General features: G+C 33.8%; 1 protein-coding gene across 1 annotated transcript; it reads left to right on the top strand.

Annotated features, from left to right (window-relative positions):
• The first annotated feature begins 92 nt into the window (after positions 1-92).
• LOC100880353 (spermine oxidase) lies at positions 93-18,260 on the top strand. The gene is made up of 7 exons (XM_003704642.3): positions 93-373; positions 3,146-3,364; positions 8,642-8,992; positions 10,297-10,488; positions 12,062-12,387; positions 13,142-13,420; positions 17,838-18,260. The coding sequence occupies exons 1-7, from the start codon at positions 318-320 to the stop codon at positions 18,005-18,007; spliced, it is 1,593 nt and encodes a 530-aa protein (XP_003704690.2). The 5' UTR covers positions 93-317; the 3' UTR covers positions 18,008-18,260.
• Positions 18,261-20,667: the final 2,407 nt, after the last annotated feature.

Genomic DNA, 20,667 nt, shown 5'->3' with positions numbered 1-20,667 from the left:
TTATGTTGTAAATGTTCCCATTGGCCTTCTTTCTCTCTTGTTTAACTTTACCTCGCCTTTTACCTTTTTATTAATTTACAAATATGAAGAATTTCACTGCAATTCAAATAAGAAATATGTGTCACAGCTGGCTACGATTGTGAACAATGAAACATCATGATGGCAATGGTCGTTTGTTTGCGCGTTTGACATGATCTCCTCATAGCAACGTTCACCGATAAAAACCCTCCCTTGATAACATCTAAATTTCTATCAAGATAACGTATCATCATCTTCATGAACAAATTTACCAGTTTCGCCGATTTACATCCAATGAGATGCTACTTACGAGGTCCACATTACCGTTGCGAAGGGTCCAAAGAATTTTAGTAAGGTACATGCGCATGTGGATCAATGGAAAAATCTGTATTCGCATTTTCATTAAACTTAAAATTCATTTTTTACATTAGTTTATTTTCATTTAGCGTATCTTCTTAGAAATAAATTAAAATTCATTAACATGTCTTTACTTTGTTCGTAAAGCACTGTACGGATATGTTTATGTAAAAAGTTTGAGGTTGGAACGCAACTTTGACAATTTCATGCGCTGTATGTGACAGATTTCATGATTAAAAGTGGAACTATAAATTACGGTATATTTCTCGACTAAATATAATTATTTTACCGTGATATATAAATTATTATTTTTTTATAATTCCAAGATTATTCGACTGCGAGTGTATGTGAATTCATAAAATATTAAACCGAACAAAGAATATGCAAGTAATTATGTAGTAATGGAAAGAAAATAAAAGATTGCTAAGAAAGGGAAAAATATTAAGAATATGCAAATTAAATAATACTTTAATCAGCTAACCTTATCTTGGTCAAAAAGAATATTTTATAGAAATATACATTCATATAAACATTAATAGTTTATTATTTATGCATCTTTGTGTTTGTTAATAATCATGGCATTACCAAATTATGTTCATTGACAAAAACTAGTTTTGAATTTTTTTATATAAATGTAAATAATTCTATTTTTATATTTACAGATATTCATTTAACATAGCACATTATAATTTAAAATAACTTTCAATAAATTCTACAAATTTTTTTTAAAACAGAAACTATTCGACCATTCAACATACTGTTTGTAAAGCAAACAGAAAAATGAACAATAACGTTTAACTGGTTAATGAGGAGATTACAAGAAAGGAAAACGAATTTTAAAAGTACAAATATTTGCAGAAGAATAAATATAACTTTACTCACAAATTATTTGACGATAAAGTATTGAAAACAATTTCTGCAAACGATACTTAAAATTATTACTGTCAAATAAAGCAGTATCTATTTCTATAAGTATTTCTTTGATTGCGATAGATCTGTTAACTTAAAATAATAACGCGTCTTTATGTCAGGTTGATATTACAAATACGAAATTAGCATTTCAATAATGTGTTTTTTTTTTTAAGACTTGGCACTGTTAATATTGATTTATTTTATACCACGTTATACATTATACTATTTACATATATGTATAAATCTGACATTGAGTTCAATTTGATATATATCGTGTAATTGTTTTGTAAAATTTTGAACAGAATAGATTTAATATTGTAGATGGTTTTAGTATAGGATTTTTGGTCATCAATGTTGAAGAAATACCACAAAAGACACCTTAAACATAATTTGACATGCATTTTGTCAACAAAAGAATTACGCCATCGTATCACGATAAAATATAGTTTATCAAAGAGCTCCGTGATAGTTACAAGTTATTCAACGAGACAGATTTCAAGAATTAAATATTTCTAATACTCTAATTTAGACAATTTTTTTTCAACATTCGAATCATTACAAAAAGTAAATCTGATAATTCATATTATTTCTTCTTCAAAAATAAAACATACGAATTTCATGAATATCTTATTCTCTTATTGAATATTGTAAGCGATATTTATTTTCATCCCTAAAAAGCGGATAGATCGGCTAGTTATACTATAATATTATACTATAATAATGAAATAAGTATTTTCTTTATTGTGCTTGCAAACAAAGTTTGTCAATTATTTTTATGCAAGTCTAAACATTTTCACGGAAAAAATTGAAATAATTATTGAAAATTTAGATGTATATAATATTATTTCAATTAATAACCCTAGTTATTCGATTAATATACGATAAAAAATTTTCAGTATGTTTTTATTCAACTGCTATCAAGTTGAAATATCATTTTCAGTGAAAATAATTGAACTACAGTCCTGGACAAAAAGATAGCACATGTGTGCTATCTTTAATTTCTTGAAAACTACTTAGAATTTTTTAATGTAATACATAACATTCTAATTGTTACATGGCAGAGAGAAGGAACTTCTTAGTAAATATGGTTGACCTTGCTAGGCATCTGAGCAAGCAGAAGAAATATACAAATACTGGCGGTGAAATGATAGCACATTGACAAAATTTATACATATATTTTCACAAAAAAAGAAAGTTACATTGCAATTAATACAAAGTTAATAATGAGTATATCCGCCTTTATTTTCTATTACTTCGAGTACCCGCTTTGGTAAGGATTTGTATAACTTTTTAATTGTTTTTTGTGGCAACTTATCCCAATCTATCTTAATAGCTTCTTTTAATTGTTTAATATTATCATGCTGTTTTCCATTCTTATATACAGCACGTGCTAGTTCTCCCCAATAATTTACAATAATATTCAGGTCCAGGGAGCGTGCGGGCAACGGAAAAACTGATACGTTTTCTCTTTGAAAAAATTGTTCTTCGACTTTAATTCGGAGAATTGCAGCATTGCCATGTTAAAAAGTAAATTTATCAGTGGTAATTCGTAGTGCGTGTTCATTACTTTGTTTTGAGAGTAAATTCATATGTTTTTGATAATTCATTTTTCCTTCAAGAAACTGTACATTTGTTTTATCTTTGTATCCATTCCATTTAAATTCCAGTCCGGATCACTACACTACCCCCACACATGTGCTATCTTTTTGACCAGGACTGTACTACCGAAATTAAACGAAACTATTTTAGTAATTATTTTTACAATCTTTGCTTGCCATACTGCTCTACAAGCAATGACAGAGAATATGCTTTAATGATCTGAAATTTGTTATTTAATTCTATAACTATAAATATGTAGAATCTATTCGTCGAAGAAAGGAGGAGGGGATAAGGAGATACCATCATGCACAAAAGTTACCAAGTTCGATTCATGTCAGCTGGATCCTTGCATGCTGGATCCATGCAAACCAGAACCAACGGTGGTGATCATCGGTGCAGGAATGGCTGGACTTTCAGCTGCACATCGCTTAGCACAATGTGGTCTTCAAAATTTTACGATATTAGAGGCAACGGATAGGTATGTCTTCCATTTATCATGAATCGTTCCAACAATCATTATTACACTATTTGGTGTTTCATGACATGTCCTACTTTAGAAGTAAGATATAAAACTAGTGAAAAATATTCGTACAAATTAGAGTTGTAAATCCAGGTTCGAAAATTCGAACATTTGTATGCCAATGAAATTCCGTTTTAAAATTTGAATATTTCAGCAAGAGTATATGTTCCAGTTTACAGAGACTTTCATTCAATTTGCACGGTTATATATTAATTAAAAAATACTGCTACATAAATGGTATTTTTTTAAAATCATTCTCTGTTATTAAACAATTCTTTTATGCAAAGAAGTTTTTTTAAACTAAAAGAAAGAATATATTTATAATGTATTTAAGAAAGCAAAAATAGATGATTTTGTCTGTATTAGGAAGCCATTTTGGTTGTTGCAAATTTATTTTTTGTGGTCCAATTTTAAATCCTGTTTACATTTCAGTGTTCCTTATTACGATGTCTTCGAATATCGCGTTCTAATCTAACTTTTGTGAAATATGACGATCTCATTCTAAGTTCTGTCATTTCATAGTAAATGTCATAATTTAATGGAAATAAAATACATAACTAGTTGACTAATAACGTACGAGAAGCATTTTACTTTTGTAAACTCTGTATTACTGTAAACTCTGTAAAAAAGTCTCGCTATATCATGGAATTTACCGAAAGATAAAACCATCATGATTTTCTGGTGCTGATTTTATTTTATTCTTCATTTCGTTTTTTCTATACTACACTCGATCATTTTACCACATAATATGTATTTTATAAATATTGTTGATAATTGATTTACACAAAATAGTTTAGTAAACATTTTTTAATGTTTTAGAAAAGAAATTATACTTCGCATTCTTTGACAATTGTTTACAACACTTACGTATAAAAATTGTCATTTTTTTATATTTAATCTTATTCGTTAATACTTATATTCAATTTATGTATTCGTACTCATACTGGGTATTTGACTACAGATGGGCATAATTGCAGGGAGTGGTAACTGGGTTGATACTAAATAAGTATTTTTTTCTACCAAAATGTTCATGAAGGTTTAGTTGTTGAATTATTAATAAAAAACAGAGCAATTAGAAGGTGTGGAAAGCGCGCGTTCAGCCGCGGAAGCGATGAAATCGAGCCTAACGAATGATCATGATCGTAAACAAGAAAATATGAACTAAAGCTGTAAATTGCAGAATAAGAAGTCGCTTCGTCAAAATTCAGTCAGATAACGAACAAAGCAATTAAAAATAATACCTAGTTATCCATTGTTCGTTCGTGTGTTATAAAATTTGAAGTTTGTATAAATATGAATACTCATAGCGGGTCATGTAAGTTTTGTCAAGGAGCTTTCCTGATTTTCAGGGCATTTGATAAAAGGGCAATGAATAATAGCCTATGGTGACGTTGGTCTTCTCACGACCTACGTACGTTTATAATTTAGTCTTATTTCAAATTACACTCTATTGGTCGGTCCCATTTCCTAATTTCTTACACGCATAAACTGAATAAATTAAATTCATTTAATATTTATATTCGTTGTTTGAAAGGAATATGGAATAAAATAACAAAAACATACTCTTCTCGCTTTGCACAAATGTACAAAACAACAAATTTACGTATTTTAAAGAAGAAATAATTTTTCTATTGAACAAAAAGTATTTAAAATCTAATAATTAACAAATCTATTAACTGCTACCTACTTTAGATTTTAAAAAATGTACAAAGTGTTCCAAACACACTCACCTCTTGTTTAAAAAATGATCCTGTTTCAATTTAACGAATTCAGTTTATTTCACTATTACTTTCACTGTCACTTTTAATTTCTTCATGTAATAAATCTGCATAAATAAGCAAAATGAAAACACGAAGGCAATTATTTATAAACAACTTTAATGATTCTTTATCCCCTTTTTGACGTTGTACATCGCACGTTTTGCCTGAAACTACCGACCGTTATGCGATCGGTATTATAAGACATTGTTGTATGAACTACATGCCTCGGATTCTTTTTCGACTGCGAGGCGTAAATCACAAACGGTTGCTATGCAACAGCGATCCGTTGGAGGATTCCGCCATTAAACGTGGCAGTCGTTGTTTATATCCGAAAGAAATCAACCGAATCAAAGTATGCTATAGGTTGCAATAGTGTTATTTACTGACATCTCAATCCCCACATCTTTGAAATTGCACATAAATGTGACATAATATCTTATCGACATTAGCAATGACTGCCGATCGCAACGCGATCAGCAATACTGCTTTTACGCTGCCCTTGAAAAAACGACAAGATTGAGAAAAGAGAAAGAGACAAACCGAGGAAATAAAGTCGATTCTGTATTTCGATCGGCAGTTTAAGGGGCCGTTTACACTATGTCAGTAATTGATGCTAGTAGCCTTAAAAGTAGATGAATGTTTGCATTTCTTACTTTGCCAGTACCAAGTCTGTCGTTGGAAGGAAAAGAAAGGTATGGGAAGAAGAAAGCATGGGAGGAAAGAAATCATTTTCTCTTTCCAACGACAGACCTGGTATCGCTAAAGTAAGAAACGCAAAATTCCACTATCTACGGGTTAGACTACTAGCATCAGGTACTGGTACAGTTTTATTCATAAAAATTATGTTGAGAAATTCCACATGGAACTACCATAAATCCAAGATAAGAAACATATGACTTGACACCAAGGCCAAAACTACCCTAAGCCCCTCGTTGAGACATTCGTTGAGAATTTAACTGCACGACGTCGCTTATAGTCATCGGACCTTTTTTTTAAATATACATTTAAATTTTTATAAAGTATTCAGCCTTCTGTATCATTTATTAACAATTATTCCCTTTTAGCCTTTGTCTAATAATTATTTATCAATAATGGTTCACGTTTAGTTTTCTTATTTACCCATGTTTGTTACGATACAAAAGTTGTGAAAAGTGATAGAAAAAGGGACAGTGGAATGTGTTAATAAATTAAATTTATTACTATTGCTTTCTGAGATATTTGACACATCTTATTGTATATCAAGCCAAAAAAGATCAATATTAATCGATTTCGTTCTAAAATGGAATGACTGGCACCATCTAGCGGTGAACTACGGTAGTAACAAAATACAAAATTATTTCTTCCCAAAATTTACAATTGATCGGCATAGTGTTGCATTTCTTTGTTTGCAGTCATCTTGTTTGTTTATATTAGCATCTGTTTCTAACTTGCATCTTCCTAAATTGGACTTTATTAAACATGCGTTATTTATTGCTGCCTGAAAATATTTGATCAGTCTATGGTGAAATTTATTGGTCAGTGCTATACTCCTAAAAACTTCATTTCTGCAATCATTGAGCCTTCAAAACTTAACACGGCTTACTGGCATAGTGTTGTAAACGGTCCCTAATAAAATTTTATATAAAAATTTGCACTTAGAACAAAAGTACCGTAGTTCTTTAATATGTAAAGAAAAATATAGAAAACTATAGTTTACAGTGAATTTAAAAAGCTGAAAGCAATATGGAATTCTTATTTCTACACGCACTTTAGAATTTGTATTTTCGCATGCCCTGCCTGAAAAATAAAATCGCTATTGCCATCTAGCCAATGAAATACGAAATTACCGAAGCAAGACGATATGAAAATAAGACATTTATACGTATTTGTAACAATTGCAAATCATGTTACGGGTTTAATAAAATAAAATTTTATAGACGTGTAGCTAATTTGTAGGTAAAGTTAATTCCTGTTTTACATCTGTAGATAGAGTCAAGTTGCAATTAATTTTGACTTTTCTTCGGTAAAACGTCATGCTCTAAATCACGTTATATTTTGCAAATAAGCACCTTTATGAAAAAGGAAATATATGTGAGAATGGTTTTTGACGATTTAAACAAAAAATTTTTACGATTTTCTTATTACTTCCAACCTTACGATGATATTATGAAAATGATGTCGTATATAATAAACATATGTGTATGTATATGCACATGCCATACATATAATTCATGTAGTTTTATCGAATACTGTTAATGTATGTATATGCTGTCTACATGGAAATACTGTTTAAATAGGTTTGATGTATCTTTGGTGGAGGTAACAATACTAAATATTGTTAATGTATATATTGTCAACAAGGAAATGTTATTTGCAACATATTCCGGAGGTCCGAAGCTGCGGATTATGTGTTCAGAACAGTTCGCACATTTATACTGTGTCTCGTCGGTAATATAGGAAATAACATTGGAATGGTTTCATTCGAGTCGCCAAACACTGTTCTCACAGATATTTCCTTTTTAAAAGAGGTGTTTATTTGCAAAATATGATGTGATTTAGAGCATGATGGTTTTCCGAAGAAAAGCCTTCAATTCTGTTAAGATCGTAGAATATTCTTTCAATTCTAGAAAAGAGTATAATGGCGTAGAGTCGCATTTGTTTATTTATGGCCATCTTGTATGTTTATGGCCATTTTGTTTGTTTACGACTATCTTGTTTGTTTACATTAGCATCTGTCTCACATTTGCACCTTCCAAAAGTCGACTTTATTAAACAAGCATCATTTCTTGCTGTCCAAAAATATCTGACCACCCTATGCTGAAATCTAGTAGTGTACTCGCAAAAATATTATTTTTGCAATCATCGAACTCATAGTCCAATTTACGGAATTGACTTGTCTCCCTCGCACATCACGTATACGAGAGTTTACATTCAGCCTTAATAGCAAGGATTAGTAGGTAGTCGAATTTTTGCGTTTCTTACTTTGACTGTACCAGACCTGTCGTTAAAAAGAGAAAATGGTACCTTTCCTTTCTTGCTTTCTTTTTCTAACAACAGACCTGGTATTAATAGTCTGGTAAATCGATTACCTGATTATCGACTTTCATGTTTTTTCCAATAATTTTTAACAATACATTCAAAAATCTATTTTTGTATATATATTTTTTTTATTTTTTTTATTTATAGAATACGTTATTAAATTTATACGAACAAAATTGAAACACTCTGTTCATTTTTGTTACCTAAAATTACGTACAGTATTTGAAATCCAATGTTCATATAACATTCTTTTCTATTTTTTACGAATTTTTAATAAAATTTAACATCGAGAAACTGCGACACTTTACTATAATTTACAGATCTAGACCACAAATGTCCCAGCTACCATTATCAAGACATTAAAAAATTCCACTTTACTACTTTACCTAGGGTCTCATATGTTTTACTTATGATTACGCGTTAATTACAAGGTGCCTATAACGAATCTTCTTTGCAGACCAGGAGGCCGAATCCATTCATGTTGGTTGGGTGACGTGGTGGCAGAAATGGGAGCCACTTGGATCGAAGGTGGATGCGTAGCGAATCCTGTTTTCACATTAGCTGCTCAGGAGGGTCTTTTGAAATCTCCTTTGTTCAGAACTGACCCAAGTCGCGGTCTTTTTTGTACAAGCGATGGCCGGGCTATAGATCTACCAGTCAGCATCACTGCTTATCACACCTTTCGTCAAATCGAGCAACAGGCGGCAGCCCTTTTCTCCTTAGGTTCTGGTCGCAGCCACGGTACGTTGCTGAACTTCATGGGTGTCAGAATTCAGCAGGAGCTCCACAATTTCCCGGAGGAGCAACGGTACAGTTGCCCAGGTCAACTGCAAACTTTATCAGCAGTGATGTAAAAGTAGCTGTAACATTCTATTTAGCGTGATATATTTTTATGTAGGTAGTGATAGGATTATTAAATGTATCCTTGAAACTCAAATAAGGGTTTAGGTACTCCAAATATTGTTCTGATCTTGTAAAATGACATCTTTTATTAAGAACGCTATTTATATTTAAGTCAGAGTTTTAAGGACATTTTCGCTTATAAAATAAGTTTATTGTTAACTTATTGGTAATGGAAACTCTTAGTATGAACTATTGATAATAAGAAATATTTTAAGCAGTAAATTTACAACAGTAAAAATATTTTTGTATAGATAATGCTATAATTGATGTAGTATCAAAACATAATATGTACTCTCTAATGTAATAGTTTCTTATAATGAGATATTTTAAAATTAATACAAGTTATATCTGTCATTGTGTAATACTGAAATCAATAGTTAGAAGTAATTACAAGTATTTTTTCTATATAAATAGTTTACGCGAATAGTAGATCTAGTGAATTTTTTATTTCATTTTCATTTTGTTTTTTGTATCTTATTTTCTGTTCGATTTATCTATTTAACGAAATATATATTTGCGGTATGTAACTAAATAGAACTGGAAGAAAGTGGATAAATGTAAATTTAGAGTGAATGATAATACCCACATTGCCAAAGGTAATAAAAGTTACATTAATGTTATATTTTGGAATTGCAGCAAGAGAAATACCTAGAAGAACTTAATAATTGTATTTGTTCGTAATAATTTATCGAAAATTGCAGTAACTACATCAGCTATAAGGTGTATTATATTCGACAAAAAAGATTTAAAGAATACATGGCAAAACGACCATCTTTTGTGTATTAATGAAAACAATTTAAAATAATCTTTAAAAAGACTAACAGAATTCCAGTATACTGTAAATAAAGCAAATTTTGTAGCATATTTAAAAATAATAATCACGTAATATTTAAATATTTACCGTAATAATTTACATCTAACATTGAATGTTATATTATTAATTAAATAATATTCACCTAATATTTACATTTGCTTCATTTTTTCTAATAATTAAACATATGCAGTAATGATTTATTTAATGAATTTTAAAATCATTTCAACAGATATTTTACTAACGATAATAAATTTCTGATTGTACGAAAAATGAACTTTTTGGCGATTAAATAATACTCAGATTCTTCAAAATGTTACATTACATCACTGCGTTTCTAATAACATAATATTCCAGATGGTTCCGTTTCGATACCGTTGGTAATTTTATATTTTCAGATATGACGCAGCCAGGGTAATGTACGGAATGACGAATTGCGTGAGATGTCGATGTGGAGATGACCTCTCGCTCGTTTCTGCCGATCAATTTGGAAGCTACATCGAGATTCCTGGTGGTAACGTTAAAGTGCCTCTTGGTTACGTTGGTGTACTTGCACCTTTGCTGCGAGATTTACCAAGTTGTACCCTCAAGTTAGTCAAATTCGTTATTACATATCAGATTACCGTAAATACATGTAATATGTATTTTCATGCTCAAACGTATAAATTTCACGGAATATTTACTTCTTGTAAATAAGCAAGACAATCAAGATACTCGAGCTAAGTGGGACACACTATACATGGTGTCTCACAATTAGTGTAGATCTTTGAAATGGGGGATAGCTGACGTGATTCTGAATAAGATTTCCCTTTGCAAAAATGGGGTTTGAAGCTTCGTTTTTGAATTATTAAGGAAAAACACGGACCAATCAGAGCGCGAGGATTACGCTACGTCCAGACGCGAGAGCGACAGTTTCGAACCTAACGGCTGAGCGTGCGTAATCCTCGCACTCTGATTGATCCGTGTTTTTCCTTAATAATTCAAAAACGAAGGTTCAAGTCTCATTTTTGCAAAGGGAAATCTTATTCAGAATCACGTCAGCTTCCCACCATTTTAGGAACTTACACTAATTGTGAGACACCCTGTAGATAATTAATAAGATATTCGATTTTTCCATATAAGTCAACGAAAAATCATATTGACTTTGAAAAAGTTTTGACGCGTCTCTTTAAATACAACATAATTCATTTATAATGTTTCTTGATACAACAAAAATGTAAAGAATTGTTTTAGTAACAGTTCTTATTGATTTATTTTGGCTGTAAATTTTACATTTAAGGGGTATTGTGAAGTATTAAGAAATATTAGAAAATTGTTAATATTAATCCTGCCAAAAGATGAAGATATTAAGTTGCTCGTAAACAATAATTGTAATTATAACTTTTATTTTGAATATTAGAATATCAGATTTAAAATAAAAAAACTTTCTGTAAGTTTGAAATCTTCAAAATCAAATGAAGATTTTGTCACATTATCATTATTGATTTTACAAGAAAAGATCAATTAGTTTTGTTATTGCTACTAAAGTGATTAAAAATCGTTTTTCGTACTACATAATTAAACTTATTTATGAAATTTTTAAAATACCAATTTTATTCTTCGTTATATACTCGTTGTAAGATGTTTCATTACATTTATTAAACTGTCAATTAGATATCGATAAATCAATTCTTGGATAGTTAATTTATCGGAATCTAGAATCCAGAATAGATCAAAATTTATGTAACAAACTGTGAACTGCAATTAATGTTTAATGCTGATCAATTCAATCATATTAATTATTCAGCAATTTAGAGTAATTAAATTACCTTTCATTACCCAAAACGGTTTCATCATTCGCAAATGTTATTTATAGCTGATAAACCTTTCTTACATTAGGTACTATACCTTTCTTAATTTATACAGGGTGTTCGGTTACTGGTGGGCATAATTTCCATGGAAGGTAGCTGAGGTGATACTGAACAACTTTTTCTTTTAGCAAAGTGTTGATTGAGGCTTAGTTTTTCGTTAATAATTCAAAGACTAAGCCTCAGTTAACATTTTGGTAAAGGAAAAAGTTCTTCTGTTAAAGTTATAAAATATGGTACTTTGTTTCAATATAGTAATTTGTTTATTCACTGTAGTGCACCTCGCTTGTATTACACTGCACCTTTCTCGCATTAGATACTGTAAACCAGTTAGCTGTATCAGATGGGGTGCCATAAGTGACTCCTGTCCTCGAGCAGTGGTGAAATGTTGCGATGGCGAAGAATTTCCCGCTGATTATGTCATCGTCACAGTGTCGCTTGGTGTCTTGAAACATCAACACGACAAACTTTTCTGCCCCGCATTGCCTGCTGAGAAAGTTGAAGCCATCTGTAAATTAGGATACGGATACGTTAACAAAATATTCTTGGAATACGCGAGACCATTCTGGGTTTGGAAAGAAGGTGGCATTAAATTGGCTTGGTCGGCCGATGAACTGGCTGATAGATGTGATTGGGTAAAAGGTCAGATTTATCACTTTTTGGCACTATCCAATCAATAGAGTGCTTCCATTACAATTTTTATGTATCTGTTATTTTGTAACAGACTAATGTGTAAGAATGGATCATAGGGTCCTGCCTGATTTAACACTGAAACAAGTAAAGCGGTTAAATGACTGGTTTACAAGTTTCTTATTATAAGTTATACGATCTGTTTAGATAATTTTCTTGAAATTTGCGTTGATTTTCATCGAAATATAAAATTAACTTGTATGTTAATATACATTTTGTCATTTATTTATTTACTTTTCAGATTCTTTATTAATTTCAAATTAAGTGTGAATTATACGCTAGTAGGTTTGGTTAGTCAGAAATGTTGTGCTTGTTATTAAATGAATGTTTTTTTAATAATATTTATCCTTTACACATACTACATGAAAAATGCATTTCTAAATTTTTGTAAACTTAAATTTCTGCGTTTTTTATATTTTTATATTTCTCAAGTCTCTATATTTCCAAACACCTATAATTTTTATTACTGTATATTTTACAGGTCCCTATGTAAAAGACTGCCCTTAACTAAGCTCTATTTCATACTAATTTCATCTCATATCTTTCAGATATTGTTACTGCGTATTCTTAGAAGCTACATACTCCTAACTTCCCTATACTATTTTTTTGTGTACATAATTTTAACATTATTCTGTACATTTTGATATAGGTTAAACACATATCGATATGTTATATTAGTACAATTTACTGAGATCTGAAATTCCAGGAATCTCATGCATAGAAGAGCTAACCACTTCGCAGCATGTTTTATGTGCGTGGATCTGTGGTCGCGAAGCTGCGGATATGGAATTATGTTCCGACGAAGAGGTTGTCGAATCGATAACAAGAGTCCTACGACAATTTACCGGTGATCCTACTCTTCCATATCCAGCAAATCTACTCAGAAGTAAATGGTGTATGGATCAATACTTCGCTGGTGCATACAGTTATATGGGAATGGATAGCACTGTTGGTCATCAATGCGATCTAGCCAGCCCTTTGCCAGGTACGTTTATACTTTCGAATTAATTTTCATAGTAAGTATGAATTGTGTAAAACATACGTCTACAACAACTGCATTCATATATGTACTTAGAATGCAAAGAAGGACTTTCAAAAAGACGAATTTTGGCCTTTTTGTGGTACGAAATATTCCTTTATAGCTTCGCTCATCATAAAAAAAAATACAACTTTTTTTGCAACTAATTCACTTATAATCTCCTACTGAGTACTATTTACAAAACTTTTAATATAAATTTAAATTTGAAAGTCATATAAAACTAAAAATCATAGAACATAATTAACAATAAAAACTATCATGCGGTGGAAATGAAAACAAGCAATTGTTTAGTGATATATTGCTTACAGTCTAAGAAATCATAAACTATTCAAACAAAAAATTATTTCGCGCAGTAGTGACGATTATAATAATAAATCATCACATATGTAATAAAATAGTCACGCTTGTTGTGCGCTTTTCTCTTTTAGTTTTTTTAGACGATGAAATACGTGTAAAATCATTGTTTAACTGAGATTCGAGTTAATGGATAGAAAGGTTTATATCGAGCAAATGCAAGTATCATAAAATGGTTGCTAAATATAAATAACTTCCTGCGGCTTTTTACATATACATATGTAGGATTAGTATTTTCACGAACTAAACCTTTATTACAGAACACGATAAAACAGTAGTGAAAAGTACACGAAAAATTACAAAAATATACACGCACGCACACACAACAACAAAAGTACAAAAGTCCAAAAGTCCAAAAATCCGTAATTCGTAAAATCGTAAGCCGTAATCGTGAACCGTAAATCGTAACCGTGATAAAGATCGTAATCGTCGCACACTCGCTCGTCACCCGTTGTTTGCTCTTAGCTTCTATCCTCTCGCACCGCGGACACACCCTTATATTTACGCGACGATCGAACATTCTCGATTTTGGCGTTTGAACGATTCGCGAATCTTCGGTTATTCGAAGCCTCGATCGTTTCTTAACGTTCGACGCGTTTCTCATTCTCTCTCTCTCTCACACACTCTTTCTCGCACTCGCACCCATACCCGGAACGACACGCTCGCCGGCAACGGATTTGCTCGACGGCGGTTTATGTTTTTATTCTCGAAACTTCGCGGTACGTTTGCGGCACGACCGTTATCATTGTCCTACACTCGGCCATCCTAAAAAGGCATATGACCCCAGATGCCTTTCATAATCCTCCGTCTACCTCTTCTTCGTCTTCTTCTCAATATCTCTTCCTCGTTTTCTTTTCCGTTTCGGTCGCTCGTTTTCGTAAATCTTGACCATGGGGTACCGGTCTCGTACTTTTTCCACGTTCAGTCGCCTACAATTAACGCATAAGCGGGCAGTCCCGTCGTTCTTTTCGACTAGGGCGATCGGCCTTGCGTACTCCGACAGAGAAGATCGTACAATATCGTCGCGTATCCCTTTTTCGTTTTGCCAGTTAAACTCTTCTCTTTTGGAGGAAGCAAGCTGTCTCGCCCGTTCGTACACCGGTTCGTCATCTTTCAATACAGGTTTCATCATTACATTACATTCGCGACTTCGCTTGGGTTTGTATTCGCGAATGACGGTCTCGGTTTGCTCGCGAATTTCCGGGTTTTCGACGTCGGCTAATTCAATCGTGTCGCGGTCTCGTTCGCAATCGATATACAAAATTTCCGCCGGTGCATCACACGCGTTTGGCCGTGTTATGAGCGACATAGTTCCGTTCTTTATTATCCATTCCGCGGTCGTTATAAAGTCGAAGCCCAGCAATACCCCGCACTTTAGGAGCGCGTCCTCCACTACATGCAAGGTGACCCCGCGCCTCTCCCCGTCTATTTCGATTTCGCCGTCGAATTTCCCGAGCGTCAAGTATTCGTCCGACCCCACGCCACGGAGACGCATTACCTCATTGGTCAGCGGAGGTGCCCCGATGCTCATGTACACGGTTTTTCTAATTAGCGAAATGTCACTCCCCGTATCTAACACGGCTAGCGCGGCGCATCCGTTCACGCGTATGTCTTTCCGGTATTTTCCTTTCCCCCTTGCCGTAACAGTGAGAACGTTTTTCGCGATCGCTTCTTTTTTCGTCGGGCACTCGCGCGAAATGTGGCCAAACTCGTTACATTGGAAGCACTTACGCCCTTTTCCTTGCGAGGGACATTCCGACGTCAGATGTCCTTGGTCGCCGCAGTTGATGCATCTTCTCCCTGCCGTTGCTGCATAGGCTGCACCGTCACTTCGAGGTTTCGACGCTGACTCTCCTCCTTTGCCCGTGGTGTTCGTCGCTTTCGGCCTCAAGGTGATATTGCCGAATGCTTCCAGCAAATCGGCGTTCGTCTTGAACCTCTGGAGACGAGCCTGGTCCTGGAGAACGGGATCGGGAATCCCGTCGATGACGTAGTCGATGAGTTCCTCTTCGTTTAGAGAAATCCGGTTCGCCAGGATTACTTTCTCGTGGAGGTAATCGGCGAAGGTTTCCCCTCGGTGCCACGTCCGCTCTTCAAATCGCCGTCTCGCCACCAATCGATTTGGCCGTCGATCGTACATTGAGCCCATTCGCCCCAGCAGCATCTCAATCGTCATCGTCATGTGCTCGGGGCGGGAATGGAACCATTCCTGCGCTTTCCCTCGGAGTCTTGACACGATGAGGAAGCGACACTCATCGTCTTGCAATCTGTAGGTTACCCGTAGCAGCTGTAATTGCCTCGACCACGTTTCAAAAGCGCCTTCTGATCCATCGAAATGGTTCAAAAGATCAGCAATAGCCGTGATATTCATGCGAAGGGGTTCGGGTGTTGCAGCCGCGACCTCCGCTCTCGTTGACGGTTGACCCGCGTTACCTTGAGCCGCGCGCGCGAATTCCAGCTCGCGCCTCGCCAGATCTGCTTCTCGGAGGGCCATTTCCTTTTCTTTTTCTAAAAGTTCCAGTCGTAGCTTCATCAGCTCCAATTCCGTAGACTGAGCTGGTGTATGAGGCGTCGGTGCCAGTTTGCTGTCGTTGTCGCGCGACGTCTCGCCTCCGTAAAAAACATCATCCACCTGTGTGCCGTGTTCGAGCAGTCTCGCGACTAATTCGTTTTTCGTACCACTCGTAGAAAGAGCTTTCTCTCGCAAGATCTCTTTCAAGCGTGCCGTGGTCAGGTCTTGCAAGGATTTTTCCTCCATTTTATCGTAATTGTCCGTTTCACAAACACTGTTTTATCACGCACTTTTGGATCGCTGTTGAGATCCCGGACGAGCCCCCAATTGTAGGATTAGTATTTTCACGAACTAAACCTTTATTACAGAACACGATAAAACAGTAGTGAAAAGTACACGAAAAATTACAAAAATATACACGCACGCACACACAACAACAAAAGTACAAAAGTCCAAAAGTCCAAAAATCCGTAATTCGTAAAATCGTAAGCCGTAATCGTGAACCGTAAATCGTAACCGTGATAAAGATCGTAATCGTCGCACACTCGCTCGTCACCCGTTGTTTGCTCTTAGCTTCTATCCTCTCGCACCGCGGACACACCCTTATATTTACGCGACGATCGAACATTCTCGATTTTGGCGTTTGAACGATTCGCGAATCTTCGGTTATTCGAAGCCTCGATCGTTTCTTAACGTTCGACGCGTTTCTCATTCTCTCTCTCTCTCACACACTCTTTCTCGCACTCGCACCCATACCCGGAACGACACGCTCGCCGGCAACGGATTTGCTCGACGGCGGTTTATGTTTTTATTCTCGAAACTTCGCGGTACGTTTGCGGCACGACCGTTATCATTGTCCTACACATATGTATGTACATATGCGTATACATATAGAACTAGAATGAGATGTAGAGATTTTAAAATCGTTCTGAACGATTAGTTGTGTCTGGAACTATTAAAGACGATATTAGACACGATTATCATTGATTTGTCGATGACTGATGTCAATAACGACGTAGTATTGTCGTTATTGAATTTCTAACGTGGTTCCAGTCGATTCTATGTGTCAAAAATGATCAAAAACGTTGATGACGACAGTTCTCTGTCGTTAGATTACCACCAAAACCTATACATCAAATGTAGGTTGTCTCACGAGTCTATCCTCAAAATATGCAAAGACTGAAAATTGCGGTCTGTAATGTGACGGACAAATAAATAAATGCAGATCAAGTAGTCTCAGGAACTTCACTACGTTCGATAATTAATGATGAGATTAATGACTTACATGCTACATTTATTAAATTATTTACTCATGCTGGTTACATATTTGTTACTTATTTAAATGTTTATGTTATATGTTAATCACGAACGAAAGTAATTCTCATTCAAATTTTCCGGCCAATGTTCTCCTCATATTAAAGTGCCGCCTTATTTCCTTACTGAGATTCTTAATTAGTTTCTTTTTCGGTAAAGTAAACTGGATCTTTCTTCTTTCAGGTACATGTGAACCAATACCACCCATTCTCCTATTTGCTGGTGAAGCCACAATTCCGGGTCATTATAGTACAGTTCACGGTGCTAGATTGAGTGGTATTCGTGAAGCTGAAAGGATAATTCAGTTAACGAAACGTTTTGGCGGTCCACCAAAGAAAACTGTTGAAAAATAACGTTGTAATAGTACAAGAACCTAGTATATGTGGAGAATATGTCCTTGTTTTACATGTTTTGTCCAAGTACAAATCAGTCGTCCACGAAAACCCACTCAATTCACGTTGTGACCGGAATAAAATTTTTATCAAAGTGTAATATTCACTTCTTTCATTTGATAAATTTACCATTTTCGATCATTGTAAGTTATATATCCACTCTACTTTTATATTACGTACACACAACTTCAATAAAAGATATTTTAAGTTATAATTTTGAAGTTACATTATTTAATGTTTGAAAATATGGAGTAAATTTAAGCAGTTTTTCGGCATAGCTATTTACTCAAATTCCTTTTCGTAATATACAAGGTGTTACCTGTAACGCTACTCATGATTTTTCTCCTACTTGCAGCCACCTTACGAAAAAAAGTTTTGAATAATATTTGTAGGGTATGAAGTGCACGATAGACATTACTAAAGCAAATTTTGAAAACAGTTTGTTCTCTTGGCAAAGTCAAGGTCACCTTAGGTTTTTTAAATAGAAACATATATTTTTTTTTATTCATAGTTTTAGAGGACATCGAGACGAATTCAAAATACATATTACATGATATTTTTGTTAACATATTACTCAATTTACAGAAGTGGAAATGTGAAGTAAAAGACCGGAATATTACGTGATGGAAGGCGGCATACATTTTGAACATGCAATTAAATAAAGTGTATTTTTCTTGCATTCTAGTCGCGTGTTTACATTCAATAATCTCTTCGGAATCAAATAATGGTTACACTACCAAAGTCCAAAGCTAAGTATTTCACATTTCCTCTTCTACAAATCGAGTAATACGTTAATAAAAATATCATGTAATATATGTTTTGAATTCGTCTCGATGTCCTCTAAAGCTATAAATAAAAAAAAATGTATCATCCTATTTAAAAAACCCAAGATGACCTTGACTTTGTTAAAAGAACAAACTGTTTTCAAAATTTGCTTTACTAATATCTATTGTACCCTTCATACTCTGCAAATATTGTTTTAAACTTTTTTTTGTAAGATGACGGTAAGTGGGAGAAAAATCGTGAGTAGCGTTACAGGTAACACCCTGTATAATTAATTGAAAACTATGGAAAAAAGATTATACTAACAATTATTTTGTGTCAAGACAATATAAAATGCTTTGTACTAAATTCTATGAGTCAAATTATGTCGAAATCAATATTTGGTCGACTAATGATTTAAATTCTATAATGTTTGTTTATGCACCAGGAAATTTTAACTAAATATCGAGATGCACTGTGTAGAAGTACTTTAATTTAAACTAAAAACTTGTAATAATTACAACTAAGTTTCAACGAATTAGTAACTATCAATTATCGAGAGTTCGCTCGTAAAAATTCTGAATTACAGGAGTACGCCTGTGTACAATATTCTGTCACGAGTCCGCGCAACGTGGTTAACAAAGTTCTTACAAAATTCTGAAATGTTCTATACGATTCTTAACGATTCTGAAATATTCTGTCCTATTTTCCGAAAAACAGTCCTTTTATTAACTTATTAGAAGACAGTCGATGGGGGTGACTTCTGTGATTAGATGATTTCTTGTGTTTCTGTTTAGCAAAAGGGCGGTCATCTTTTCCGCGATTCGTTAGAAAATCCACGCCTCCAAAGTCCTGGTAAGCCTCAGGTACAGTACAAGTGACGCGGCTGGAAGTTCCAAAACACTTAACTCTGAAGTCGAGCACCTCATGACCCATCCTGATTGAACGCAGATGGCAAAATTTATGGCCCACTAAAACCATTTAGTTTTTGAAACGATGTTTTTCCTAAGCCAATAAATTATTCCTAACTAAACAATAAGTCCTCGTCCTGGGTTGCGCGTGTGAATTTACAAGGCTCACAATTTACAAACTTTTTAAAATACAAGTCCAAACATTGTTAATTATGCATGTCTTTCAGTCACTATATTTGAAATTTTTATCTTCCGTAATTTTCACATTTTTCAAATCTCCACTTTCCAATATGACCATATGTATCTATTTTATATTTTTATATTTATCCTTAACTCTCTTACAGTCCACCATTTTTATATTTTTAGATTTTCATCTCTAAATCACTATATTCTCAATTTTTATATTCCTAATGTCTACACCAAATTTCTATATTTCGAATATTTATACATTCTCAAATCTCTAAACACTTCAATTTCTATATTCCTAAATATTTATATATTGAAACCTTCACATCCTGAAATTTCTATATTATCTGCATTCTAGAGTCTACAATTTCTATATTCTCACAACAGAGCTCTATATTTCGAAATCTTTATATTTGTACAAATGTCTATATTCTTCAAACCTGTCAATTTTACAATTTCTATAAGGTATCTCATTTGAGTTGATATTTTAAAAAATCTCGAAGACGCGTGACTTAAGAAATAAAAACTGATACGTGTTCTTAAATATTTCGATTGGAGAGTCAAATATAACTTTTGTCTATTTAGTCGTTATACTTTAACAATTAAGAAACAACTTCTAAGCTTGTATGGGGGGGGGGGGGGGGGGGGGGTCATAAAAATGATCAGCACTGAGTATATTTGGCAAACAGTGATACAAAATGTTATTTTTGCTGAAACATTTCATTAAAGACCAATAATTTTTAAGACTATTAAAATTGTTAA

Source organism: Megachile rotundata, chromosome 1, assembly GCF_050947335.1.
Source record: "Megachile rotundata isolate GNS110a chromosome 1, iyMegRotu1, whole genome shotgun sequence".
Taxonomy (NCBI): Eukaryota; Metazoa; Arthropoda; class Insecta; order Hymenoptera; family Megachilidae; genus Megachile; species Megachile rotundata.
This window is presented reverse-complemented; position numbering and strand designations above follow the sequence as displayed.